The sequence below is a fragment of the Oryzias latipes genome, chromosome 10, assembly GCF_002234675.1.
Source record: "Oryzias latipes chromosome 10, ASM223467v1".
Lineage (NCBI taxonomy): Eukaryota > Metazoa > Chordata > Actinopteri > Beloniformes > Adrianichthyidae > Oryzias > Oryzias latipes.
Window position 1 is genome coordinate 27,055,109 of NC_019868.2, and position 25,725 is coordinate 27,080,833.

The window sequence follows — 25,725 nt, forward strand, 5'->3', positions numbered from 1 at the left end:
TCTTCAGTTAACCCACCCACTCAGAATTAGGCTGTTAAACCAAAGAAACTGACATGTGACCCTGTGGTGGTGTATATTTAGGTATCAACACCTTATTGAACCCAGGTTTCCACTTGCAATGAAAGCATCCACGCACACACCACACGCTTCCACGACAGCTTCTTCCCAACAGCAATCAGAATGCTGGCAAAGGACATCAGAGAGGGAAGACTTGACTAAATTACTAAGTGCAATAAACAATAATATGTGCAATAATTCTATGTGCAATAATGCTTCTGTACAAATTGGGTCTCTGCAATATTCATTATCATATTTTACTGATATTCATATTTTTTTATACACCATGTAAATTTGTTGTCTAATTTTGACTTTTAACTTAATTCTATTTATTTTTATTTTCTTTATTATTTCTTCTTCAAATTTTTCTTTTGTCCTTTTTTAACCTACCCTGACATGAGAGATGCCAAAGACAAATTCCGATGTACCGCATGTGCAAACGGCAATAAAAAACTTGAATCTTGAGCAATTGCTCTTAAAGGAGTTTTAAGTGCTGGGATAAAAAAATAAAATAAAAACATAAATCCAAATACTATTGTTAGGTTTTACTTTACTGGTTGAAAACAGAAATGACTGTCGGCTGCTGGTCAGAAAAATCCCCGACGAAGACTCTTGGAGACGCTTCAGCGTTTGAAACTGGGCTCTGATGATGAAGATGATGATGGGGAAGGACACAGGAAGGGGTCAGAGGTGCGCATGTGCGGATGGCACCTGTAATGGCTCCCAGCTGAGACACGTCTGCTGCTCTAGAACATGTGTGTGTGTGTAAAATGGGGCATTGGCATTCCGGCAGCAGAAGAACCACTTCCTCCACAGGTGACACCTTTGACCCCTCATCTGCTCCCTGCTGGAGGAGAGATAAAAAAGGGGCAGGAGGACAAATGGAGAGTGTGTTTGAGTGTTTTCATCAAGAAAAACCATAAAATCTGCTAAATTAGAAAGAAAAGTGTTCAATGATGCTTTTGCATTTACGTAGTGGGTCCCTGATGATGCTAAGCTGCCTTGTCTACAGCGACTTTACATGTTTTTTTTTTTTTATCAGCCCTCTTGCGGGATTAAAGAAAACAGTTTAAAAATTTCATTTCCCAGGGGAGTTTTTTTCTTGTCCTCACAACAAAAACACTGGGGAGACCATGCTTTTTATGCGGCTGCCCCCATAAATATATGGTCCTCCGGAACTGATCTAAATACTTTTAGACCTTTTTAAAATGGCTTTTAATACTCAGTAGTTGCTGGCATCTTTTTTTCTTTTACTCGCTTCATTGAATTCTTTCCTGTCTTTTATTTATTTGTTTTGCCTTTTGTAATTTTATATTTTTTTTGTTCTAAATTTTCTCAAATAATTTTTTAGAACCTTTTCTTTAATTGCAAAGAACTGTGACACCCTAATGAAGTGCTAATAAAGTTCCATTCATTCAAAATACTTCTTGAAACATTTGTTATTGCTGAAAAATTAAAGATAAAACGGTTTAACCGGCAAAAAAAAAGGAGGTAGTGAGCAGCTATAAGCTCAACTTTCTTTAAATAAATTTCATTTTATTTAAATAAATAAAGAATTAACATGAATTTGCTGGTGAAGCATTCAGACACAAGATCCTCTCTTAACGCTGTTTCCCGCTCTTTTTGGTCCCACAGCTTTTGCAAAGACTGAGCTAATCCTGAGTGCAAAAAAGAAAGGTTGAGGAGGAGAAAACTTGAATAAAAATAAAACCAAGAAACCAGAGAGTGAATCAGAGGAAACATACCTGTTAAATCTGTCAGCGTAGGATTTCCAGTTTCTGAAAGATTAAAGACTGTTAACCGGAAAAATTACACAAAATCCTGATGGGATTAACAAATGTCTTAGACCGGCTTATCTATAAAAACCCTCTTTTTTCACAGGTTCATGAACTAAAAAGGTCTTTTTTTGGATGCATTGTGTATTTATTTGCAATTAAAAAGTAAAAGTGCTGCAGGAACGTCTTTTGTTTACTAATATTTTAGCTCCTAAAGTTGCCGGAGAAAACAAAACTTGTTGTTTCCTGTTGTGGGTCTGCACAAAATGTGTCCATCTAAGGCAGTCAGATTTAAATGAACCGCAAAAACGTATCAGTCCAGTTATCCTTTTAATGTAAAAATTGGCTTAAATTGACTTATATGTTGTTTTTGAATTCATCAGAGTTCATGCAAGAGTCTGGAATCGAATTTATCTAAGACACTAAATGATGTTTAAACATTCAAATCTTATTTATTTTCAGTTTAAAACTGACAGCAAAATAATTCATAGTTACAAAACTCAATTTTGATTCAATTTCAATTCGTTAGCAAGATTTGTGTCAAATATATCCCCTAATTTGTGTGATTTCTGCAGAAATCAGCCATGAAAAAACCACATCCTTCAGGACAAAAAAACTATAGACATTTTATTCATGTTCAGGGGCGGGGTAAGTGAGCAGATGCTTCAAAGCGTGACACCCCCAGAGCATGAAAGAGGCCAAAGCGGGTCGTTCCTTCCTCCAGCCTTCAGACCCTGCAACATGTTGGTTCAGTGGTTATCTCATAAACCCACTTTATGTTAAAAGCTTGTCACTAATTCCTTTCCTTTCTGTGATCCAAATATGATATAATTAAGCTTATATTTTCACTTTTATGTTTTTTTATTCTACTCCTACTTTCTTGTTATACTAAATTCTATTGCATACTGTAGAGCTTTTCTCTTTATGACTGTAGAATTTCCGTTTTAGGCCGTAATCTTTTCCGTCTCTTATCTTTTGTGGCAGAAACTGTATATTAAAAACAACGGAAAAAACATTTGGGTTTGAGAGGCAGCAGATTTAGAGCAGGATGTGACATGCAAAATGTATACAAATCTCTTTGGTTGCATGTAAACACAGGAAGAAAACAGTGAGCCTTACATGAAGTTCCTGCATCTGCTGGTCCTGATGCTGAACCCGGTGAGGTCGATGGATGTATTTTCCTCCACAAATAATGCTTTAGAAGCTAAATTAGTGAAGTTTCATCTACCATCTCACCCAGTCCACTTCACTCTAGATCACAACTTCAACTGTTTCCCAGGTTGAAAATTGCAGGAATCATTTACCACGGTTGGAGTCGCCGTTCCTGGTCACTTGGGTGTGGTCAGAGCGGCGGTGCTCCCCATCGTGTGTTCGACTGGAGCTGTTTGCTCACAGAGAATCTCAAACTGGCTTAAAACGTCTCCATCTGTGTGCAGAAAAAACACAAAAATGCCTACACCAACTTGATGCTCTTCAGTCTAGCATCTGTAGATCTGACCACCATAGATATAGATATAGAAAAAAATAAGCAGAGGCCCCTGCAGACTGCATTAGACCACAAAATGAAGCATGTTGTGACCTAGTCCTGCCACTAGGTGTCACTTTAACTCTTTAAGCTTCATGGTTTACCTGATAAGACTTCTGCTAAAAGCTTCCTTAGTCAATGATTAAAGGTTCATTTAGTCAAAACTGACCATATATTACTGAATTAGCAACGGTGACTGTCTTAGTGTTTCATGCGGCTGCATTCACGTTTCACACTTCACGGTGTGAAAAGGTGGTTTTATTTTATTTTTACAGCTTTGCACGGCTTTTCTGCAGACAGACAGTAAGCTCAGTTTCTTCTCCGTAGAAGACTTTGAGTAAATGGGAGGCGGTTCTCTGAGCTGTGACTTCGAGAGGGGGACATTTGTTTGTTTGCCACGCAGTTTTGCTTTTACATGAGGCCTGGTTCATGATGGCAGTCTGCACCCTTGGGTGGTGTTTTCTAACTGCCTTCATGTTTAAATCAGCCACAAGTTAATAAACATGTTTACTTTAGCTTTTTCAGTCTTTTACTCTTATTTTTTAAATGAAATAAAACTACTAAGGTAGAAACTACTATTTAATCATTGCTATAATACTGAAAAACAGCAGACAGTTAACACATAACACTAAAATACCCTTAAAAAATAACAATAACAGCAATTATTGGCTACAGTCTATTAGCTGACAGGAAGAATAATCTGCATTGCAGCTCCTCGGTTGCAAATCTGCGGTTAGCTAGGTGTTCCAGTGATTCTAGTCAAGGAATTGTGGAAGGTTTCCAGTTCGCCACGCTACAGCATGATGATGCGTTCACGGACGTGCCCCGAAGCACACGGCTAATGGAGGCCACGTCAGTGCAGATAAGGAAAACGCAGTTCCACCACCAACCGAGTCAAACATTAACCAGGATCATAAAAAAAATAAAAGGCGGTTGAGCCGCACAGCTGTCGCTGTTTTCCACCTTCAGTTCGATGACGACGCTTGGAGTTAACGAGCACGTCAACGTCGTTACGTTAGCCAAACAGAGGACCGCTTGACTTAAACAACACAGGAAAGGATGTTGTCCTATAATATACTCGATGCGATGGACGTGTTTTTCAGGCAAAAGTTTGTCTGATTTCAAACCAAAAATCTGAAATGGGAACAAAAAAGGTGCCTAGTTTTTGTTTGATTTGGTTCGCTTTCCTGGGAATCGACGACACTAAAGGGTTAAAGATGGTTCTCCGTGACGTACTTCCGCATTAGTTTCGGTCGCAAAATCGCAGCTTATTTTTTCCTCTTGTACACAGAAAAAATAGTATTTTAATTGTTATGGTATAATTTCATTATCGTATTTACATTTTTTAGTGTATATAATTATGAGAATTAAAAAAAACTTTGAGGAGCTTTAATGTGCGCACGCGCGAAAATCTTGCCTCGAAAAAAGAAACAAAAATGGTTAAAAAATATTCATATTGTCTTACTTTTTTTTATAAAATATGCATATACATCTATAATACATAACTACGTTGAAATAGTAATAACAATAAAGAATAAGAAAAGAGGAGAGTTCCATCTCAACTCTTTTTTTTATCTTTGATAAAAACCGCTGGTACCTCTCATCTCCGTCGTCACGATTCACCGAGCTCGCGCCGTCTACGTCACGACTGCCTTGTGGACAGGCGCGCGTGTCCAGTGCAGACAAGTTACAGCGGGGCTATAAATAGTTTGTACCCGGTATCGGTGGGCTGGGGAACAAGTGACGCAATCGATGCTTTTTATGTGAGGGAGTAAATTGACCTTTTCTACAAAGCTGCGCTCCGTTTGTGTGTCTCTGGGTTTCCACTCGGCGTTTTGTTCACTTTTCCATTTGCAAACATGTGTTTTTATTATTATTGTTATTATTTTCTTTCTGTGGGTGCCAACAAACCTGATCAGTTCCAGAAACGCATTAATGAACGTGGGTGTCGGTGTGCTTCAGTGAGAAAACACAAATACTGCACCACATAGAGTGGATCAGGGTCCAGATAGAAGGTGGCTTCAGTGCGCACCGGCCGAATCAAGGTCTGGGGGAGGGGGAAGAGTGGATGACTCATTCTGTATCTGCTGGACACTCTAAAGACGCAGGATAAGATACAATGATGTTTCCTTCAGGGAAAAAGGAAAACTTTTTTTGGGGGGAAACACCCCAGAGGAGCACTCTTCTAACACATTTTCTTCATAGATCGGTTTTGAATGTATGACACACTGAAGTAAAAAGTAATAAGCTTTATTTAATAAAAATAACTCCACGTATTTCCAGTAAACAGCCTTTATTTGTGTCTATTTTACGCAAACCATGAGTTTCACTGACAGATCATCCCTGCCACTATGTTGACGCCCTCTTTCCCACCATTGTTGTGAGCATAGACTCGTTTACACACATGCACACGCTCCCCCAGTCATGACTGAGTGACGGCAGGTTGCTATGGAAACTGCGTTACGCTCCGGGCAGCGGAGGGAGAAAACAAGAACGCGAGGACTCGTTTCACTCCTCATTTCAGCACCGCGCTCCCGGACAGCGCCCGCATGAACGCCGGCGACGCGCAGCCGGATGAGTCTGCCCAGACTTGGCGTAGAGACCCGACAGGCGAAACGCGCATCGTCCCCGCGACGCAACCGCTTCGGCTCGGTGGAACCTCGAGGTTCAGTCCCGCTTTCACGCGCAGGAGCCAGACGCTCCCTTAAATGCCACAGCAACAGGTAAAAACCCCTTAAACTCCGGGAAGTTTTGGGTTGTGGGAGAAAGTCCACTACGCTGCTTCTGGTGTATCAAGTGTAAAAAAAAAATACTCTAGAGCCCAAAGGTAGTCATGACTTGATTTGTAACTATCACTCCTTTAATTGGTTTAATTTTATTAGATTTTTTAAAATGTAAAACGTCTTTAATACTATTTAGTCAACTGTAAAATGGAAAGTGTGTAAATGTTTTAGCTTTGGTCCATAAATGTTAATTTACACACTAAATTATTGATAAAACATAAAAGTTTATGACATAATAACAAAAATAAATCCTCAAGTTTTCCACGTTGTGTTGTTTGCTTACTTGTTCACAGATTGTGATACACCAAGCAAAGTTAATGGAGCCTTGTGTGTATTTTTTGTCACGTTAGTGCGCACTCGCTTCAGAGGCTTTGTTAGTGGGTTTTTTTTTCTCAGAGACCGTGGATTATATGCGAGTTGAGCCAACACGCCGGGATGAGTCACTCAGCCTTCAAGTTTGCAGAAGAGTGCGAAATGGGAAGGAGGGAGGGGAGCATTCAGGGAGGGGGGCAGCTGTTTGAAATAGTCCCGCAGTGCCTCTTGTGTTTCCTCCACACATTTGTTTCCTTGTGTACATGATCAGTGACAACACGTGGAGCTGTATTTGCTGCCTGCAGTTGTGTTGCAGGAGCCTTTTTTTAAATAAATTAGATTTATTTTTAAGTTTAAAGATGACCACAATGTGCAAGGTGAGATGTTGGAACATTTTTTTTTGTAACAGGCTCCAGCCCTCCGATGAGTGAGGAAACTGGGAACAGAAAGCATCCCATTAGTCCTCATTAGTCTCCCAGTGTTTACCCTGACAGATCGTAGCAATCAGCGGCAATCGGCTCCGGCGCTGAGTGACAACCATTGATTAAAGCAAACAAAAGATCGTAATGGACTGGCGTGAACCTCAGCCGCTCACTTTCCTCCACACATGGACTCGCGGGACTCGGTTGGGCACAAAAGACGCGCTGCGCTCCCCTCCTCTCCCGGGAGGTGCGCGCGTCCAAGCGCCACGAGGACTGCGCACGTGAAAGCGCGGTCGTTTTCCCGAGACGCGTTAACACAAAAACAGATGTGCGTCTTTAATTAGTGACGTTGGTGTGATTAATGCAGATGATGACTCATTCGGCTTAACCGTTGCACCTCTGGTGGACAAAAGGGTGAATTTTACCTTCAGAAGTTTGGCTTTTGGAGGCAAAATAACCCCAGCGGAACTGAGGCAGGAGGGGTAATTATGCTGAACCCATTTATGCGACGTCTTCCATGTGTCAGCCCATAGGCACAGCAGTTCCATTGTGGAGAAACTGTCAGCCAAGCTGTGATCTGAAGACAGCAGACTGTCAAATGAGTCTGGCTTGTTTGTCAAACAGAAAATGGAGCTGCAATAAAACGATCCTGCCCCCCCTCCCCCTCTTCCTCCTCCTCCCCCTCTTCCTCTTCAGGACAGCAGCATGTCTGAAAGGAAACCCGGCCAGCGGTTTCACAGCTTGAACGCTGAGCAGGTGGAGGTCCTTCATCAGGTTCTGTCGGAGGTGGTCCCAATCCACGGCCGCGGGAACTTTCCCACGCTGGAGCTGCGTCCTCGTGACATCATCATCGCCGTGCGGGCCAGGCTGCAGAGGCAGGGCATCACGGTCCGTGATGTCCGCCTGAACGGCTCCACAGCCAGCCACGTGCTTGTCAGAGACAACGGAACCAGCTACAAAGACCTGGACATCATCTTTGGAGTCGAGCTGCCCAGTCAGGAGGAGTTCCAGGTAGGACCTCTTTAAGTTTTTTGTTTTTTTTTTCTGATCTGTTGAACACAAAATTGATTTATTTCCCTGTGAAGAGAATAGTCCTTCAATTTCGTCTGTTATAGAATTAAAAGTTTATAGGGTCGGAGGTAAATCCTTCCTGCATATTTTATGCAGGTTTTATAATGAAACACTGAAAGTGTGCAAAAGTTGAGACAACGCACGAAAGAAATGCCTTAAATAGAAATAAACATTTTAGAGTCTCACTCCGATTGTCTTAATCTACTGTAAAATCAACCCCAGTGGCTTTTTTTCTTTCTCAAAATAAAAAAAACTGGTGTCGTTTTCTATGACATAGATTCTGTAGAGTAGCAAAATTTCGCCTCTGAGCTGCAGGCGAGACTGTGGAGCAACCTCACCCCCCCCCCCCCCCCCCTTCCCCTCCCCATTGCTGAGAGCTCTCTGTTTACAGCTCTCCGCCTACCTTACACCCCCCCACAACCCCAACATAACGTCATCGGTGCAACAAAAATGGTGAGCAATATTGGAGCTATGAAATCGTACAGTTTTGAGCCAGATTTCAGCTCAGACGTGGAAAACTGCGTCTACGTCTACGTTTTTTCAAGCGCCGTTCCTTCGTCTGCTCCTGATTAATGATTTGAATAAATGATCAGGAATGCAATTCTAAGCCTAATTTTCTTTAAATATGTCCCCCATCATCAGAAAATGTCACAAGAACATGTTTAAAACACCAAAAATATCCATATTATTGATCACAGTGGGTCTTCAATGGTTGTGAACACAACTGAAAAGCAAACGTATTAGAAATAACGCAGACTTATTTTTGAAGCTTAAATTGATGATTCAGTTTAATACGACAATGCAAATGTGGAAAAAAGTTTAAATGCCATTTTTATAAAAAAAAAAAAAAAAATCATGTTTTATGTGACATTTAATTTTTCCCTAAATGATCTAGACAACTAAATCCATTTATACCACATCTGGAATAACAGCTATTTATTTTATTCAGTGATATTCCCCCAAAGAACATAAATATAGATTTGAAAATAGTTTACTTTATTTAAAGGCTTCTAAAGGCCGTATTATAATAGTTAAAAAAAAAGTTCCAAAGGAGAGGCAAAAACATGAGAAATAAACAACTACCTGGTAATAATTGTTGCCATCGTCTCGACGACTTCTTGTCCCCCCAGGTAATCAAAGAGTCAGTGCTTGGCTGTCTGCTAGACTGCCTGCCTGCCGCCGTCAACAGAGAGCGGATAAGCAACGCCACCATGAAGGAGGCCTACGTCCAGAAAATGGTCAAAGTCTTCAACGAGCACGACCGCTGGAGCCTCATCTCCCTGTCCAACAACTCTGGCAAAAACCTTGAGCTCAAATTTGTGAGCGCTTTGAGGCGGCAGTTTGAGTTCAGCGTGGACTCCTTCCAGATCATTCTGGACCGTCTGCTGGAGTCCTACATGCAGCAGGACCTGCAGCACAAAATGAACGCTTTCAACTTCAGGGACCGGCCGGAAGAGGGCCAAAAGAAGGAGCCCTCCTCCGTTGTCAGTGGGGCCGCCGCTCCGGATTCAGAGACGTCCACGGGTAGAAGCGGGTCTCAAATCAGCAGGTCGCAGAAAAAAGATGACGTGCGCGAAAAGGAGTCTCAGACAGAATCCCTTCAGGCGGAACATCTTAACCAGACCAAACCCTCCACAGACGAAAAACCATCTGCAGAACCAGAGGAAGGGTCTGAAATCCTTAAAGAAAACCTTTTGCCAGAAAAGAAACCAAAGTCTGGAGAACCCAAGCAAATGGCTCCAGAGGAACTCAAGCACAGGCTTGAGCTCGTAGACAAGACTCAATCATCGACGGTAACGGGACATTTTGAGCAAACGAGTCCCAAAGAAGGCCCCAAACCGCCGGACGAAAATCACCAGAACTTCTCTGCCGAAAGCAAAGCGGCGATCCCCACCAAAGCGTCCGGCGAACAGAAAGAAGTAACAGGGCAGATGGGATGCACTGATATGCCCAGTAGCTCGAAGAAAATCCCCGCAGATAGTCCAAACTTTCCGGAGGAGCCTGATAGCGTAGACAAATCTGATCAAACAAAGTGTTTCAGAGAGGAGCCGAGGAGTAATGAGGCAGATAAAACCCAACACGCGTCTTCTCCAGACGATGGCGCGTCTTCACGTGCCGAGATAGAGACTCGCCTCGCAGATGAACGGAGAATGGAAGCAGAGAGCGACGAGGAAACGGAGGGGAAAACTCCAGAGGAGACTTCAGCTTCAAAGGAAAGACAGACAGAAGACACGCAAAGCATCGACTGCACCTCCTCCACCTCTCTTCCGCATGGCATAAGTGACACAGAGGAGATCAGCAGCACCCAACACACAGATAACTCAGAGAAAAGCGCAGAGCCGCTCGACGCCGTCGCCCCTTCAGATACTCAGGATGTTTCACCCGCACCGCCTGGCCTTGTTTCTGACAAAAAAACCTCGTCTTCTCCCTCGGGTAAGGTCTCAGACAGACTGTCGCATATGGTGGTCCTCAAACACTCATCACCCAAACCCCCTCGTAGGATGTGTCGAAAGGCTCCACCCAACCCGAACCTTACTCTTGAAGGTGAATTCCTGGATTTGCCCATCCCAAATTCAAATCCTCATTCCACGTCTGAGGTGAACCCGAGGATTTTAGACCCTCCAGACACACCAGCAGATGTTATCTCTCCTGAGGCTGATTCAGACATGACTCCTAATCCTTCCAATAAGCTGTCATCAAACTCTGGCCTTTCCTCACCCGCTGGTCCGGACTCTGAAATAGTTTCCATCGCGACTCTGGATCCCACGTCTTTGTTACCTCAAGAGGCGTCCTCTTCTCCTCAGATAATCACAGGAGGTGGAGATCTTAAAGAGACACTCGACACTGCCACTGATGAGTTGAGCCATTCTTTCCCTCCAGAAATCCCCTCTGATCTTCAACAGCCGGAGCTCCTTAAGTCGTTGAGAGCATCGATTTGCCTGTTCGACCCGCTGAGCCCCAACAGTCAGGAACCTGCATGCGACCCTGACGAAGCTGAGGCTCCCGCAGAACAGACCCCAAACACAGACCTCAATCCCGCCGGTCCACAAGACATCACACCCACTTTACCTCTTTCTCCCATTTGTCTCCCCCCTCCTGTGGTTAGCCTCACCCCCTTGCCCCCCAGCCTCAGCCCTCCGCCGTGTCTGACGCCTCCGTCGCCGATGCTCAGCGCTGTAAGCCCTGCGACCAGCTTCAGCTCCCCACCTCTCAGTTTCAGCCCAGCGTCGTCCTGCCTCAGCTCGCCTCCTTACCTCACCCCCCCCATGCTCAGCCTCAGCCCCCCTCCACTCTGTCTCACCCCACCCTCCCCCTGCCTCACCCCTCCCCTCCTCTGCCTCACTCCTCCTGTGGAGTCCGAGGAGCTCACGCGTCAGCTGTCCTCAGACATGGAGCCTTTGATCCTGAACGCCGATGGAGCCGAGCAGGCCCTGCAGCCCCCTCCTCAGTTAGGAGTCCCCCTCCTGGAGGAAAAAATGGATATCACTCCAGCAGAGCCTCAGGCTGCCGAGCCCGTCTCGTTTCCAATCACCATTCCAAGCTCCACCTCACACGTCCAGCCTCGCTCTTCATCAGCAGGCCCGGCAGATCCCGCCCCTCCCAAACCCATTCAGGCGCCGGCCCCCATCACTGAGACAAGAGAGGCTCCCGAGATAACCACCGATGTTTCTGAGCAGGGCAAGGCGTCGCACATGTCTGACTCGGCCCCTGACGTGGAGGTCCTGGCAGAGAGCATGTACGGCGACTTTGAGGCTGCCATGGACCACCTGCGCTATCGCCTGATCGCCACCAGAAATCCAGAGGAGATCCGAGGCGGCGGCTTGTTGAAGTACAGCAACCTGTTGGTGAGAGACTACAGGCCCGCCAGCGAGACTCAGATAAAGACCCTGGAGCGCTACATGTGCTCGCGCTTTTTCATCGACTTCCCCGACGTGCAGGAGCAGCAGAGGAAGATCCTGTCCTACTTGAAGAACCACTTCATCGGCGAGGAGAGAAGCAAGTACCAGTACCTGATGACGCTGCGTCGCGTGATAGACGACAGCACCGTGTGCCTGATGGGCCACGAGAGGCGTCAGACCCTGAACATGATCACCGTGTTGGCACTGAAGGTCCTCGGAGAGCAGAATATAATACCCAACACTGACCACGTGACCTGCTTTTACCAGCCCGCCCCATACCTTGCCGAGCACAGCTCTCCTTATCTAGCAGAACCCAGCTACTGCAGTTACTACATACCGCAAGGGGGGTCGACTCTACTCTACCAGCCATACCCCTTACACCTGCATCCCCAGACCGGGCTGGTCTGAGACCTCCAAGAAAAAACTGCACACAAAACACACTACTGAGCATTGGTCTGACCACACGGGAGCAGCCGGAGAGCATAACGCAGGGATTACCTGCTTGGTCTATAATAGACTGTGGGGGTGGGCTTGAGTGGGTTTATTACCGCAAAACTCCCTCTGTAAGGTTCTAACGTGTAATTACCTGGGCTTTTGTGGGAAAATAACAATAAGTCTAACAATTCTTCCGATATTGTTTGGGTTGCAGAAAAACGCTTCATGCACTGCATGAGTCGTTGGGGGGGGGGGCTCTTTGGTCTCCCTTGGAAACCAACCGTTGACATTTACACACTTGCACAGACACAGACACACAAACACACTTCCAGGTTCTTAAACTCTTGTACACTTTTTTTTCTATGTTCTTACTGTGTCGTTCTCAATGGGATCGTTCAGAATGTGGACTTTGCCTGTGGTTGATATCGTGCATGGATACGTTAGGACTGTTTTTCTCACTGCCAAATACTGTGTGGAATGGATACTATGCTTCTCAAACGATTCCTTGTGACTTTGTAATTCCTCCAGAGAGAAAAAAAAAAGGGGAAACTATAGCGAGAGGAGACAAGTCTGCTCGTGTCACGCGGTATTCTCATCTCAAACAACACGCCGCATGCACAACACATTCTACACGCACGCAACCAAACATCCAATACTGTGTGCACATGAAGTGAGACGATGCATGAGTAGCTAAATAGATCACATCTGAAGTCGAAATAAAGCTTTTCAATGATTAGAAATTGATCTATTTTTGCAAGAATTTCCCAGATTCTAAAGACTGGTTAGTTCCTTAAGAAAAAAAAAGAAGCCAACGATAAATGCCTTTGGTGTAGACTGTATAGCATATTGTTTACAGTATACTGTGTGCAAATACAATGTATTGTTTTTCAGGTAAATTGTGTTGAAACGTAGTGCTTGGTTCCTTTCTCGCGTGGAGTCCATTCTGTAACCGTGTGACAGTATCGTATCATCTGGTGTGGATTTGATGCAGACGTTTAATTCCGTTGTTAAGGTGGTCAGATCCTTCATGCATCTTTGGGTCATCCCTGAACACGGCAGATGCAGAATCTGCGAGGGCGGGAACTCGCGTCGACTCACCTTTCGATTCGAACCGAGAAAACGGACAACGTGTTCAGATTTAAACGCCAACGACAGCAAACTTTGACCAAAGATGATGGTTCAGTTGGGAAATCAAGTGCCTCAATGTTGAGACATCGTCGGCATGTCTTTTATTTTCCTCTGCACTGTGGGTGTTGAATGGGGATTGGGGGGGGTAGGTCCAGGGCTGGGTGGGTTTATGTTCAGCTGTTTGACCCCTGTTACTGCTGCTCGTTTTGATGTCCTCTTTAATGTAGTCTTTTGTTGTTATTTATTCATGTACATTTTGATAAAAAAATAAAAGAGAAATAATGCAGGCGCGTGAAAGAGAGAGTTTTATTTCATCCTTTCCCCGGATGCTCATCTTCCAAAACCCTCCTTCTTCCCCCAACATCCGCACAATTCCCCCCAAAAAACGACGCGCTGCACAACTCACCCATCCTTCCAGTGATTGCGCTCGGCACAGATCCACTTAAGCATGACAGTCAAATCATGCCGGGGCGCCCAGGAGAGCGAACCAAAGCTGTGAAATTCCGTCTGTGTGCGGCTCCTTCTCACAAATCACCTGTCCTTCAGATGTGAATGTACCAAGGTGACGCACAGGCTACACGCAACATAGCAACAATGTGTAAATGTGAAGGGGAATGTGGTTGGTGAGGTGTGAAGCAGAAAGGAGAGGCGGTGGAGGGGAGGAGAGCATGTTTGTGGATGGCAACATCTATCCATGCAGAGGCGGCATCAGGTGCTCCATCTCCACCGCTGGTAATTAAGTTGCCATCAAACAATAGACGAAAATTTGCCTCTTTTTAAAAAAAAATTAATCTTTTTTATTCTGTTTTTTTCCCTCCGCCGGTGGAAGAAAGGTTGCATGCATACGTCTCATTTTGTAAGACAAAAGATGTGATCTGGTGGGGGTCTCTATCAGTCTCCGACAGACCTCTAAGGCACTGTTGTCCACTCTGGGTTTCCATAGAGACACAGACAGGGAGCACTGTGGGCGCAGAGAGCATGACAGAAGACAGGGAAGACCCACACACCAAATGAGGAGGAGTGAGACAAACGCAGAGCTCAGAGAATGGAGAGCTGGATGGAGAACAGAGAGACGGAGGGATGAGAAAATTAGAGGATGAGACAGGAGGAGGTGAGGGGACGGATAAAGCCGGGAGCAGGGGGAGTTGATGGGGAGCGCGTGGGAGGTTGTCAGGCCTTCAGTCACAGGGGAGTCACTGAGAGACGGCTGCAGTGACGGCAGCAGTGATGTCAGAGCGCCACACATGTTTACACACACACACCACATCAATTTGGCTAATGGCCTGCCCACCCATCCACCCTCGACAAATTTTTCAAAACTCACCGAGGCAAATAAGAGATCATCTCCCACACATCTGCCTCTGAAACGCTCCGGACCCCCTATGAAATCCCAGTTCGCCCATGTTTCCTGCTTTTTTATGATCCTTTTCCAACATTGACGGGGAGATTTAAGTGGAGCATTCTGTTTGAAGTGTGATCCCACATATAATTATGACTGCTGGCCAATTTATTTCTCCTAATCCCTTGATCATAATTCTGAAATTTAATCAAGTCTTTCTGTTCCCTCAGCGGCTTATTTCAGATCCCGCACTTCAGGTGGAACAATTCTTCAGCTGAGCATTAGAACAGCTTCATTCATAACTTTTTTTTCCTTCTTCTTCTTTCACTACCATCCTCCTGCCCACATCCTCCGCCCTTCTCCTCACTCGTTCCCCACCAAGCAGCTCTGCTTCCTTTCCTGCTGTGACTCAGTGTTCTTTCAGCAGAGGATACATGAAGATAAATAAAAAAAATCTTGTTTTTAGCTCAAAGAAGTGGAGCGATTGCAAAGCAGTTCCCTTTGCTCGGGCTCACACGAGCACAGATGCCTCCCCCACTGGAACCACCTCTTTATCTGCTAATTCATCCTTTAAAAGCAAAATTGTGAAAGGCAGTTGAGGAGGGTTTCAAAAATAGATCTTCATTTCTCTAGACAGAAGTCTGTGTCGTCACGACTCGGTGACATGGATGAATGATTCCTCAAAGGCAAGCTCGCCAAATGCGTACCTTACGTGGGACCGGAATCAGAAGACCTTGAGGAATCACTGCTGTCAATCAAACAAAACCCATCTTTCTTTTTTTTTGTTTCTCTCTCAGACTTTTAGGGCCTCATCTATCTCACACACAAATCCGAGCCATCTGCCTCCCTGTTTTTCTCCAAGCTGAATTTTAGAGCTTCTGGGTCACTGAGACTTTGCTTTCGTTAAGTATGCAAACCCAATGCAGCGACATGATAGACCCTAATGTCAGTGTGATAAAGTTTGCATAACTAGTGATCAAAAGAGCGTCCCGCTTCTAACAGAGCGAGGCACAGCTGGACATGCAGCTGGCTGGAACTTGCCTTACAAAGAAATTCACTTCCCAGAGCAGCAACAGGTGCCACTGGGAGAAACGTGTACATTATTCCGACTAGAAAAAAAGCCTTCGCACCAGAGGGCAGCTTTGCCAGATGTGAAGTCGCGACAAATGTTGCTGCACATGTTTGTGTTCCAGTAAGGTCACGGCGACTTCCATTTTGGCTTGTGATGGCGAGGATCCGGCCTTTGATTCATCCATCTTCTCCCGCTTCTAAGTGGCCAAAGTTGTGGGGTTAAGCAGCAGCTTAAGCAGAGATCTCCACAGAGACGTCCTCCAGATCTGCCAGTGGAACCACAAGGAGCTACCAACTCAGCAGGTGGCACTCCTGGACCTTCTCTGGGGCGTTCTCCCACCCAAAACACCTCCCCAGAGAGAGAGATGTCCCGGAGGAGGAGATGACCGAGCCTCCTTGATTTTCATTTCTCGATGTGAAGGACCACGGACTACACTCCAAGCTCCTCCCGGGTGACAGACCTCATCATAGTTGGACGCCATGGGTTGTGTCCGAATTCCTTCCCTACTTACTTTAATAGTGCGTTCGCCATTTTCTAGTGCTGTCTGAATCTACAATTCCAAAATCCAGTGCCCTGGAAATTACCCAGAAGTCTTTTTCAAAAACCAGTGTGCATCAATGCTCACTAGATCGGTGAATATAGACCACAATGCATTGCATCGGAACAATTTTTGCACAAAAAAAAAGTATTTAAATGTAGTTTTTAAAAAACCATCAACGTTCTTATCTTCAGACGACAGTGGATACGTAAATAATAATTGCAAAATGCTCAAATCAATGAGATTTTAACTTCATAACATTTATTTTGGTAGTTAGGGATTACCGGTAATTGTAAAGAAAATATAAAATCAAAAGGATCATGAATAAACAGAAATTCAATAGGAGAATACTAAACCAAATTAGGCGGCCATTTAAAAATGTCATTTCTGAATACGTTTTCCTTTTTTTTTTACTTGTCCTGTCCAACACCTAAGCAAACAAATGATTTTACTTTAACAACAGGGGTTATGAATCTTCTGACAAACCAGAGGTATGTCTGAATAAACCCCTTTTGTAATCGAGGCCAAACTTATTCATTTTAAATCATATCTGAAAATCTTTTGTGTTGGACTGGACAGGAAAGGAAAGGAGGGAGGAAGAAAGAGGGATATTAGAGAGGGGGGGGATAGGAGGGTGATTATAGAAGGGGGGTAAAACCATGAAGCAGCATAAAGCAACAAGTTTCTGGATGGTTATACTTATTACAGTGAGTTTCAGATGTAATACAAGTATAAAGGGCGGGGCCTGTCCACACACACACTCAGATGTTATAAACATACCTGTTTGCCCCAAAAATGTTCACATGTCAACATGTACACAATACAAATATAGTTCACACACGCATACTTATGCCTTTAAACCAACTAGTGTGAAATATTTCATTCAATCACACAAAGTATTTGTGCAAAGGTGAGCTAACACCTGTGCTCAAGTGAGTGTTTATGTTCTTCTAAAATGGATGATGGAATGTAAAAAGAAAGAGGGAGAGTTCCCAGCCATCCCCAAAGACCCCAACCGCATAGACCCCATAGACCTCCCATAGACCCCCACCGCAGCAGTGGCAGCTAGAACCCCCCCAACACCCGCATGGTAGCAGATAGAGATCAACCGCCCCCCGGGCGATCACAGCCGCCACCCAGGCCAGGGCCAGCAGGACCGCCACGGGGCCCCCAGAGCCAGAGAGCAGGGAGGCATGGGGGGGACAGAGAGTGCAAGCTCCAGCCCAACCAGGAGAGCAGCCCCCTTGCTGCGCCGGCGAGGGCCCACTGCGGGATCCCGCCCCAGAAGAGCGCCCACAGCCCCAGACCAGCACCCCACCACCATCCTGAAGTTCTGGGCATCCCCTTACCCCAACACCAGGTACGAGCCAGGACCCCCCAAAGGGACCCGCCCCAAGCTCCAGGCAGCCACCCACCTGGCCCACGTTATGTCTTTATTCAAATCATTGGGAATCACAGAAAAATGTAATTTGGAAAAAATATGTATTTGTTAAAAGGAAAATATGCTGCAGACCACAAGGTTCCTGCTCCACTCTATTCTGATGCATCTACCTGCAGTGGAATAGATCCACGTACATCTTTGTTTTCCTCATCTGAGCTGCAATCTGGATCAAAACTGAACGGCTCCAAATCTGCTCCCCATTTTTTATTGCATCGGTAATGACAGGTTTGGGGTTTATGGGGCTGTAAGCTAGCAGGAGAGAGAGAGAGAGACAGGGGGCGGGGCTGCTCCATGCCAAATTCTAATGAGCTCCTGCCACTCTGCAGAAACTATGTCTTGGATTTAGATTTTGGCTAAAACAGCAACTTCTTTGAAGCTGAACATGTGTTAAAGGGAGAAATACGCAGCAACTCTTCTAACATTCTGTTTAATGTCAAAAATGACCAAAGCCCCGAAATAACGCAACTTTACTCAATTTTTGATTTAAAATCTATATAACAGTATAAAAGGTTTACAATGTTAAGATAACGGATGATCGTCTTTTTGTATTTGGTTTTCTTTTATACAGAAAGTGTGTGTGTCTGTGTGTAGGTCTGTGTTTATGCGTAGGTATGTTTGTTTGTGAATTAGAGAGTTTGTTTTGGGTCAATGAACTTATGGTGTTCAAATGCTTTCATAATTTAAGGCACAAGCAGCAAAACCCATGAGACAATGTTGGTACTGTAGTGGCAGGTCCACAGCCCTGCTGTGGGGTGCAGGTAGAATATCAGAAAGGGTCAAGTGTGGGTGTGCTGAGAGTCCCTCCGAGCCCCTGAAATGCTTAAAACACCATCATATGGTATATATCTATTGAATATGTCTTACAAGTTTTCTGTTGAATGCTTTTCCTGACACTTTCCACTGCATTTACCGGACTAGGGACAGGCACAAGCAGGACACTGGTCTGAGCCCTGTTGAAGCTGCATTTATCTTTTATTTTTTTGTATTATATTAACTTTTTGTTTGTGGCGCTTTTTGTGTGTTTCTGGCTTTTTTGTGATTTTGATCTCTTTAGTTAGTTGGGAATTTTTGCGGGCCATCACATTTGGGGGGGGGGGGGGGGGTGCAGAGAGGGCACCCCCCCCCCCACTCCCCCCTTTGCCCATGCACTCATCCAGCCTTGTCCACTGCTGTACAGCCCAGATGTAAACAAGAACAAAAAACAAAGGTAGGAGTTTCTTATCGAAAGGTGGAGCACCTTTAAGAAAGGTGATAAAGTTTCAGTTGGGTACTTTATCTATAAATGAACGTCACTTTTGCGCTCTCATCTAACGGCTGCTCTGCTTGTGACTTCATGACACGTTTACAGAACAGATGAAGGCTGGTGACGCATTCTTTAAAATCCCGCTCTGGTTCTCCATTTACGTCATTCTTTTCATACTTGTATGAACGTTTTATTTTTATTTTTAAATCTTTTATTTGTTTTGTGTTTATAGTGGCAAATGGACTTTGAGTCGGTAATAAAGCTTCTTCTTTGGTCTATTTTCAAAGCATTCCCAGTGGGTTTTTTTTTTAATTCTGATGATGTCGTTTTTTTAAAACTGGTGTCGTTTTCAAGAAAGTTTCTGCAGAGGGGTCGGAGTTCATTAGAAACTTGCGTTAAGTAAGTCCGCCCCTGCTTCCCGACATTTTTTTGTTTACAATTTCTCCCGCTAGCTTACAGCCCCCCTTTCAATGGAAATGTTTTTGTCTCCATCTGATTCACAGCGATTTCAATTAATGAATTAACTCAGAAATGCTTAATGTCCTTTCTATATGTCCTCTATCATGACAAAAACACCAAAAACGTTATTTTCATCGAGTGGGTCTTTGAAACCTTCATCCTGATTGTGATGGCCGCCCTCTTCTTTCAACTTTGAAAAGTTAGCAGCCCATTCGCATGAGCCACTGAAAGTCTTGACAGAAAAGCCTGTTTTGTGTGAATAAAAAGGGAAATGTGTGGAGGATGAATCAGAATAGATCCATAGACGGTGTCCTTCTTCCACTCCGTTTATGATAGATGTTTTAAAATAGCTCAGAGTGATGAGCAGATCTCTCACCTTTCACCTTAAATATGGCGCAGCTCAGAAAAAAAAAGCACCTTTTCTGTCTGGATGAATAACCCAAATCAAGTTGGGATGAAACTCCGAAGCGCGCGCCTGGAGTGTGCCCGTGTTGGGTGGAGGGGCTGTTGGGGGGGGGGGGGGGGGGGGGCAGATGTTTAAGCATGGATGAGGTTGGAGGAGAAGAAGAGGAGTGTCTCGCTGCATGTGTCTACGCTGATTGACGTCACAGACGCCCACTCATTTCCATCTCGTCTGCGTGCGCGGAGAGAATAGACTCCCATCATCCGCATCCATCTCCTCTCCTCTGCACGCGGCGCTCTTTCTTTGCCCCCCCCCCCTCCCCCCCCTCTCCTTCCTTCCCCTCTCCGTCACCTCCCGGTCCTCTTTCTCTCTGTCGTCCTGCCTCTTCCTCCCATCCACTCGTGTTCTTCCCACCCCCGTAGAGAGCAACGGATAAACACAAACAGTTTAAGACAGCCAGACAGCGACGTCCTCGCGGAGCGGCGTAAGTTATTATTAGAAACTTGCCAGAAAACATCTGCTCATTTCGAGCCCCACCAAAGTCCGCGCGGGTCTCTTTGACTCGGGATTTCTCACCAGGAACGCGCCCGTGTGTACCTGTTGGCACGTTGGCGTGTGTGCGTGTTTCCCGGCGCGCGCGCGTCTTTTGTCCTTTTCGCTTTTTACGCATGAGCGAAAGGAGCCCGTGACGTTCTTTCCACAACAATTGCCCATCCACATTCACACGGCGACATCTCCGCTGACGACAGGACGTGATTAAAATCGTTTCCTCGTGAAAGGTCATCTTCATTCGTTTGTCAGAGATGATCCCACCCCAACACAAACACGCACATACGCACACACACACACACTCCCACATCTGAAGAGAAACAAACTAACAAAGCAAAACAAAAAGCAGGTATGTGCAAACATGGTCCTTGACCAGAATGATTTGGACAGAAGAGCACCCACGGCGTTAAAAGTTATATTCCAACAAAACATGCAACCATGAGTCTCATAGTCGCTTTAGGCCCCAACAGGCAACTGTGTCTGCGTCCATGTGATCCTTGCAAAGATTCAAAACCCTATTTTTAGATGTTCGAGATGATTTTTTTTTACCAGTTTTCAAGTTGCTTTAACTTCTCTTTGCTCCACACCTTTCCAAACTTTTCTTTCAATCTGTACAGCCAAGAATATTTGTCTCCTCAAGATCTAACAAAAAAAGGAAATTATTGTTATTAAAATGAGTCAAAATCCTTTTGCTCCAGTCTTGACAATAGAAAAACTTGAGTTCAGACTAAAAAGAACTCAAATTTCTCAGTAATCTATAGTTTAAAATATGGATGCCATTTTACAGTTCAATAAAAGTTAGACTGGCATTGATTGTCATTATTTTTGGAATCAAAAATCTACAGTCAGGTCCATAAATACTGGGACAGCAACACAATTCCAACATTTTTGGCTCTATACACCACCACAATGGATTTGAAATGAAACGAACAAGATGTGCGTCAACGGCAGACTGTCAGCTTTATTTTCAGGGGAATTTACGTCCAGATCAAGGGAGCGGTGTAGAAATCACAACAGTTTGCATATCTGCTTCCCGCTTGCTAAGGAACCGAAAGTTATTGGGACAGAACATAAATCAAACATTCACTTTTTAATACTTGGTTGCAAATCCTTTGCAGTCAACTACAGCCTGAAGTCTGAAACGCATAGACATCAGCAGACGCCGGGTTTCATCCCTGAATAATGCCAGGCCTTCAGTTCCTGCTTGTTCTTGGGGCCTTTTCCCTTCAGTTTTGTCTTCACCAAGTGAAACGCATTTTCAATTGGATTCAGGTCAGGTGATTGACTTGGCCATTGCATATCATTCCATTTCAGTCCCTTAAGAAGTCCTTGGTTGCTTATGCAGTATGCTTTGGGTCATTGTCCATCTGCACCGTGAAGCGCCGTCCAACGAGTGCTGAAGCCTTTGGCTGAATATGAACCAGAAACATTTCCGAATTCATCCTACTGCTTTTGTCATTCACATCAATAAATACAGGAGAACCAGTTTCATTAGCAGCCATACATGCCCACGCCATGACATTACCACCCCCATGCTTCACTGATGAGTTGCTACTGTGTGCTTAGGACCAGTTCATTTCCTTCTCTTCCATCCCTCTGGTACAAGTTGGTCTCATCTGCCCGTAGGACATTTTGCCAGAACAGTGAAGACTGTTTTAGACGTCGTTTGGCAAACTCTTCCTGTTTTTGAGGCTCACCAATGGTTTCCATCTTGTGGTCAACCCTCTGTATTCTGGTGAAGTCTTCTGTTGATTGTCGACTTCGACACACACACACACACACCTACCTCCTGGAGGGTGTTCTTGTTTGGACCAACTTTTGTGACGGGCGTTCTCCTCACTGGGGACAGAATACTTCGGTCAGTTGTTTTCCGTGGTCTTTATCAGCCCAATGATGGCCTGCTTCACTGATACTGACAGCTCTTTGGATCTCATCTTGAGAGGTGACAGCAGCAGATTCCAAATGCATACAGCACACCTTAAAAATTCTGGACCTTTTATCTGCTCATTGTAATTGGAATGCTGAGGGAATAACACACACCTGGCCGTGGAACAGCTGAGAGGCCAATTGGCCCATTACTTTTGGTTCCTTAACAAGTGAGAGGCACAGATGCAAACTGTTCCTGCACCGCCCACCTGATCTGGATGTAAATACCCTCAAATTAAAGCTGACAGTCTGTAGTTAACGCACACTTTGTTCGCTTCATTTCAAATCCATTGTGGTGAGCCAAAAATGTTGGAATTATGTCCCTGTCCCAACATTTATGGACCTGACTGTAGATTTATACTCTTAAAAATAAGGGCCGGTGCCAGGTGTGGAGGGCTGGGGACCTTGAAGGACCCAAAACGCAGAGATGGGAGGCACATGGTTCCAGGGCAACGGGTTTATTCACAAACAAAAGGCGCTGCTAAGCAGGGAAACAAAACTAAAACTCACTGCTGGCATAGCATGAACACAAGGTATGAAGGGAGTCAGGGAAGAGACGTTAATGGACCAGCACGAGAGGACGGCAGAGACAAGACTTAAATACAAACAGGAATGACAAGACACAGGTGAACAAGATCAGGAGAGATTGGGACTATGGGAATAAAACTCAAAAGCATGACAAAAGAGGAAACCTTTCAAAATAAAACAGGAAACAGAACTCAAACATGACAGAACAAGATAGAAAGCAAAAACCAATACAAAGAAACCCAAACCATGACAGCTGATTTACTATGATGAGCCAACTTATACTAGGATAGTATCCTCATTTTGTTCATACTTTGTTCTAAAATGAGTCACTTTCTCATATTACACCAGGTTTTTGTCATTGTAATCAAAATGAACTATGGGTACATAAAAACTCCAAAAATACAAGAGCTAGCAAAAAGTACTACTATGTTAAGTACCAGTTATTTTTTAGCTTATTTTTTCTCTTGTGTGGGACTCTTTGTTTCTAGATTTTGATATCTTATAAGTTTTCTGGTTAAGTTAAAAAAACCTGCTGCATGTACAGATCCTTTGACTACCTTCTTGTGATTTTCCTCTTTAGTTTAGAGCTCTTTTCATTTTTTCAACTACACTGAAAAGATTTACTTAAGAAAATCCTTGTAACAATTTGCACTAACAATGAAGTACATTTTACTGCATTTATGAACATGAAAGCTTCCAAAAACAATCTAAGATTTACTCACTTCCACAAGTCACATTATGATACTATCTTAGGTAAAAATTACTTAGTGATTTTTCTATTTCATGGCCCATTTACTTAATAATATTAAATAAAACATGACTTCATGTTCTTCATGATTTCATGTTGTTTTACAACTACCGGTGTAAGTGTGGCTCTGTCTAATGTCTGAAGTTACACTTAAGCTATAGTGTCAGAGCTTTTAGTTGACGCGTCCTTCTTAAATGAACTTCCACAGTTCAAATTATTAGTTTTTTAGATGTTTAATTCCAGAAAAGGTCGTTACAAAAAATGTAAATACAAAAACATACCGTATAAACATAAGAACTTTAAAGTACGGTCAAAAACTAGTGCCGTCTAGGCTCTGCAGCTTCACAAAACTAACGAAATCTGGCTACATCTTACATCTCAGCCAATGGAACTGCTGGGCTCCTAGGTTGACCTAGTCTTTTGCAAATCCAGTAAAAAAAAACGTTGTAGGCTGTTCAACCCTTGTCCTATCCAAGGCTTTTTAACATTGGGATTTGGGTCATCTAGACCAGTGTTTTTCAACCAGTGTGCACACTAGTGTGCCGTGGGAAATTGCCCTCATTAACTGATCTAAAAACATTTTCCATCTCCAGGATTTCAGTTCTGTGTTCATCCAAACAGGTCCTGATAAAACACTGAGGAGTTACGAATATAAAAGATCATAAAATACTTTTTCTTTGCGTTTATTTTATTTTATTTAAGACATTTTGATGTCTTTATGTCTTAATTCAGCTGCACCTTCGGCTGTATTTTGGAAAAGTCCCGTCCCTTTAACTGTCTCCACCAATCATCCCTGGGGGCTTAATCACATGTCATCGGTCTGACCAATCAGAAGTGGTTAAAGTCTTCACTTCCTTGTCCCGATTTAGCTCGTAAAGTCGCTCAGTTCTAACAAAAATACCAGCTAAAGCTCGTCTTTAGCGGTGTAGCTTTCCACAGAATCCGGTATCAGACCGTGGAACAAGTGAACAAAACAATGAAGCTCCGAAAAGCGATCTTTTGCCGTTTTATGCACTACATCTCCCATGATGCATTGGGTTGTGAGAGTGACAGCGCACAAGGAGATCTGTTGTTAAACGTCTTGAAACCAACGAACACACAACAAACTGTTTTTAAATCTTCTAACTTAACTTTTATTGCATCTTTTAGAAAAAAAACAGCTGCAGTTTCCAGCTTTTTCTGTAACGATTATCTCAAAAATGCATGTGAGATTGTGGAGGGGCTGTAGATCAATACAGACCATGAGTTTCTCCTTGTTTTTTTTTAATTTTTGGATGCTGGTGTGCCGCGGGATTTTTTTTAAGGTTAAAGTGTGCCGTGGCTCAGAAAAGGTTGAAAAACACTGATCTAGACCCACTACACAGAGCTCTAAACCTTTTTTCTTCAATGATTTGTGATCTTCACTGGTGTCCATGGATTACATGAAATCTTTCCACCTTTATCCACCTTTGTCATGGTAGGGAGAACACGTCATTGTAAGGGGGGGGGGGGTCATCTAAGACAGCACAAGGGTTAAATGGCTCTAACAACCGGTATGAAGCTCATTGAGACAACTGTTGTTGTAATACTGGGCTAAAATAAGTCAAATAAATTATTCAGTTCAATTTTATATAAATAGAATTGAATTAAAATGTATAATACTTTACTAAAGAAGGAATTGAAAATATTAAATTTACACTGAGCTATTGCTGTAACTATGACATGTACTTTCTTATTAACCTTTTTTTGCCACAAATTGAGTAAATTTAACTGATTTTCAAATATATTTTCCCCAACCCCATCTCCACAATAAATAAAACAAAAACCATATAATTTAATCGTTTTAGATTTACTCCAACACAACACCATTAAACAAACTTATGCTAGCGGCTTCGTTTTCAATACTTGTGTTTTAGGGAGAGAATAGTTGAATCAAGTACCACTAAAAGTTTGTGAAAAACTTCAAATGTGTAGCGAAGTCTTCAAGGGTATTCCAAGTTCAGCCCACAAATCAAATCGAATCAAATCAAATCAAATCAAATCAAATCCAACTTTATTTATATAGCACTTTTCATTTGGAACACAACACAAAG

General features: G+C 43.8%; 1 protein-coding gene and 1 long non-coding RNA gene across 3 annotated transcripts; one reads left to right on the plus strand and one right to left on the minus strand.

Annotated features, from left to right (window-relative positions):
- Positions 1 to 434: 434 nt before the first annotated feature.
- Positions 435 to 5,092, minus strand: LOC105354976. Of its 2 annotated transcripts, none has more exons than XR_002291051.2 (3): positions 4,955 to 5,092; positions 2,952 to 3,258; positions 435 to 1,835 (listed from the first exon to the last, which is right to left on the minus strand). It is a non-coding gene; the product is annotated as an uncharacterized LOC105354976 (long non-coding RNA). The 2 variants fall into 2 exon arrangements; XR_002291052.2 differs by having other exon boundaries at positions 588 to 904; positions 4,955 to 5,080.
- Positions 5,093 to 5,748: 656 nt separating this feature from the next.
- Positions 5,749 to 13,691, plus strand: LOC101163909 (histone-lysine N-methyltransferase SETD1B). Its single transcript, XM_023959376.1, has 3 exons — positions 5,749 to 6,080; positions 7,571 to 7,885; positions 9,076 to 13,691. Exons 1-3 carry the CDS (start codon positions 6,066 to 6,068, stop codon positions 12,250 to 12,252), a joined length of 3,507 nt encoding a protein of 1,168 aa, XP_023815144.1. The 5' UTR covers positions 5,749 to 6,065; the 3' UTR covers positions 12,253 to 13,691.
- Positions 13,692 to 25,725: the final 12,034 nt, after the last annotated feature.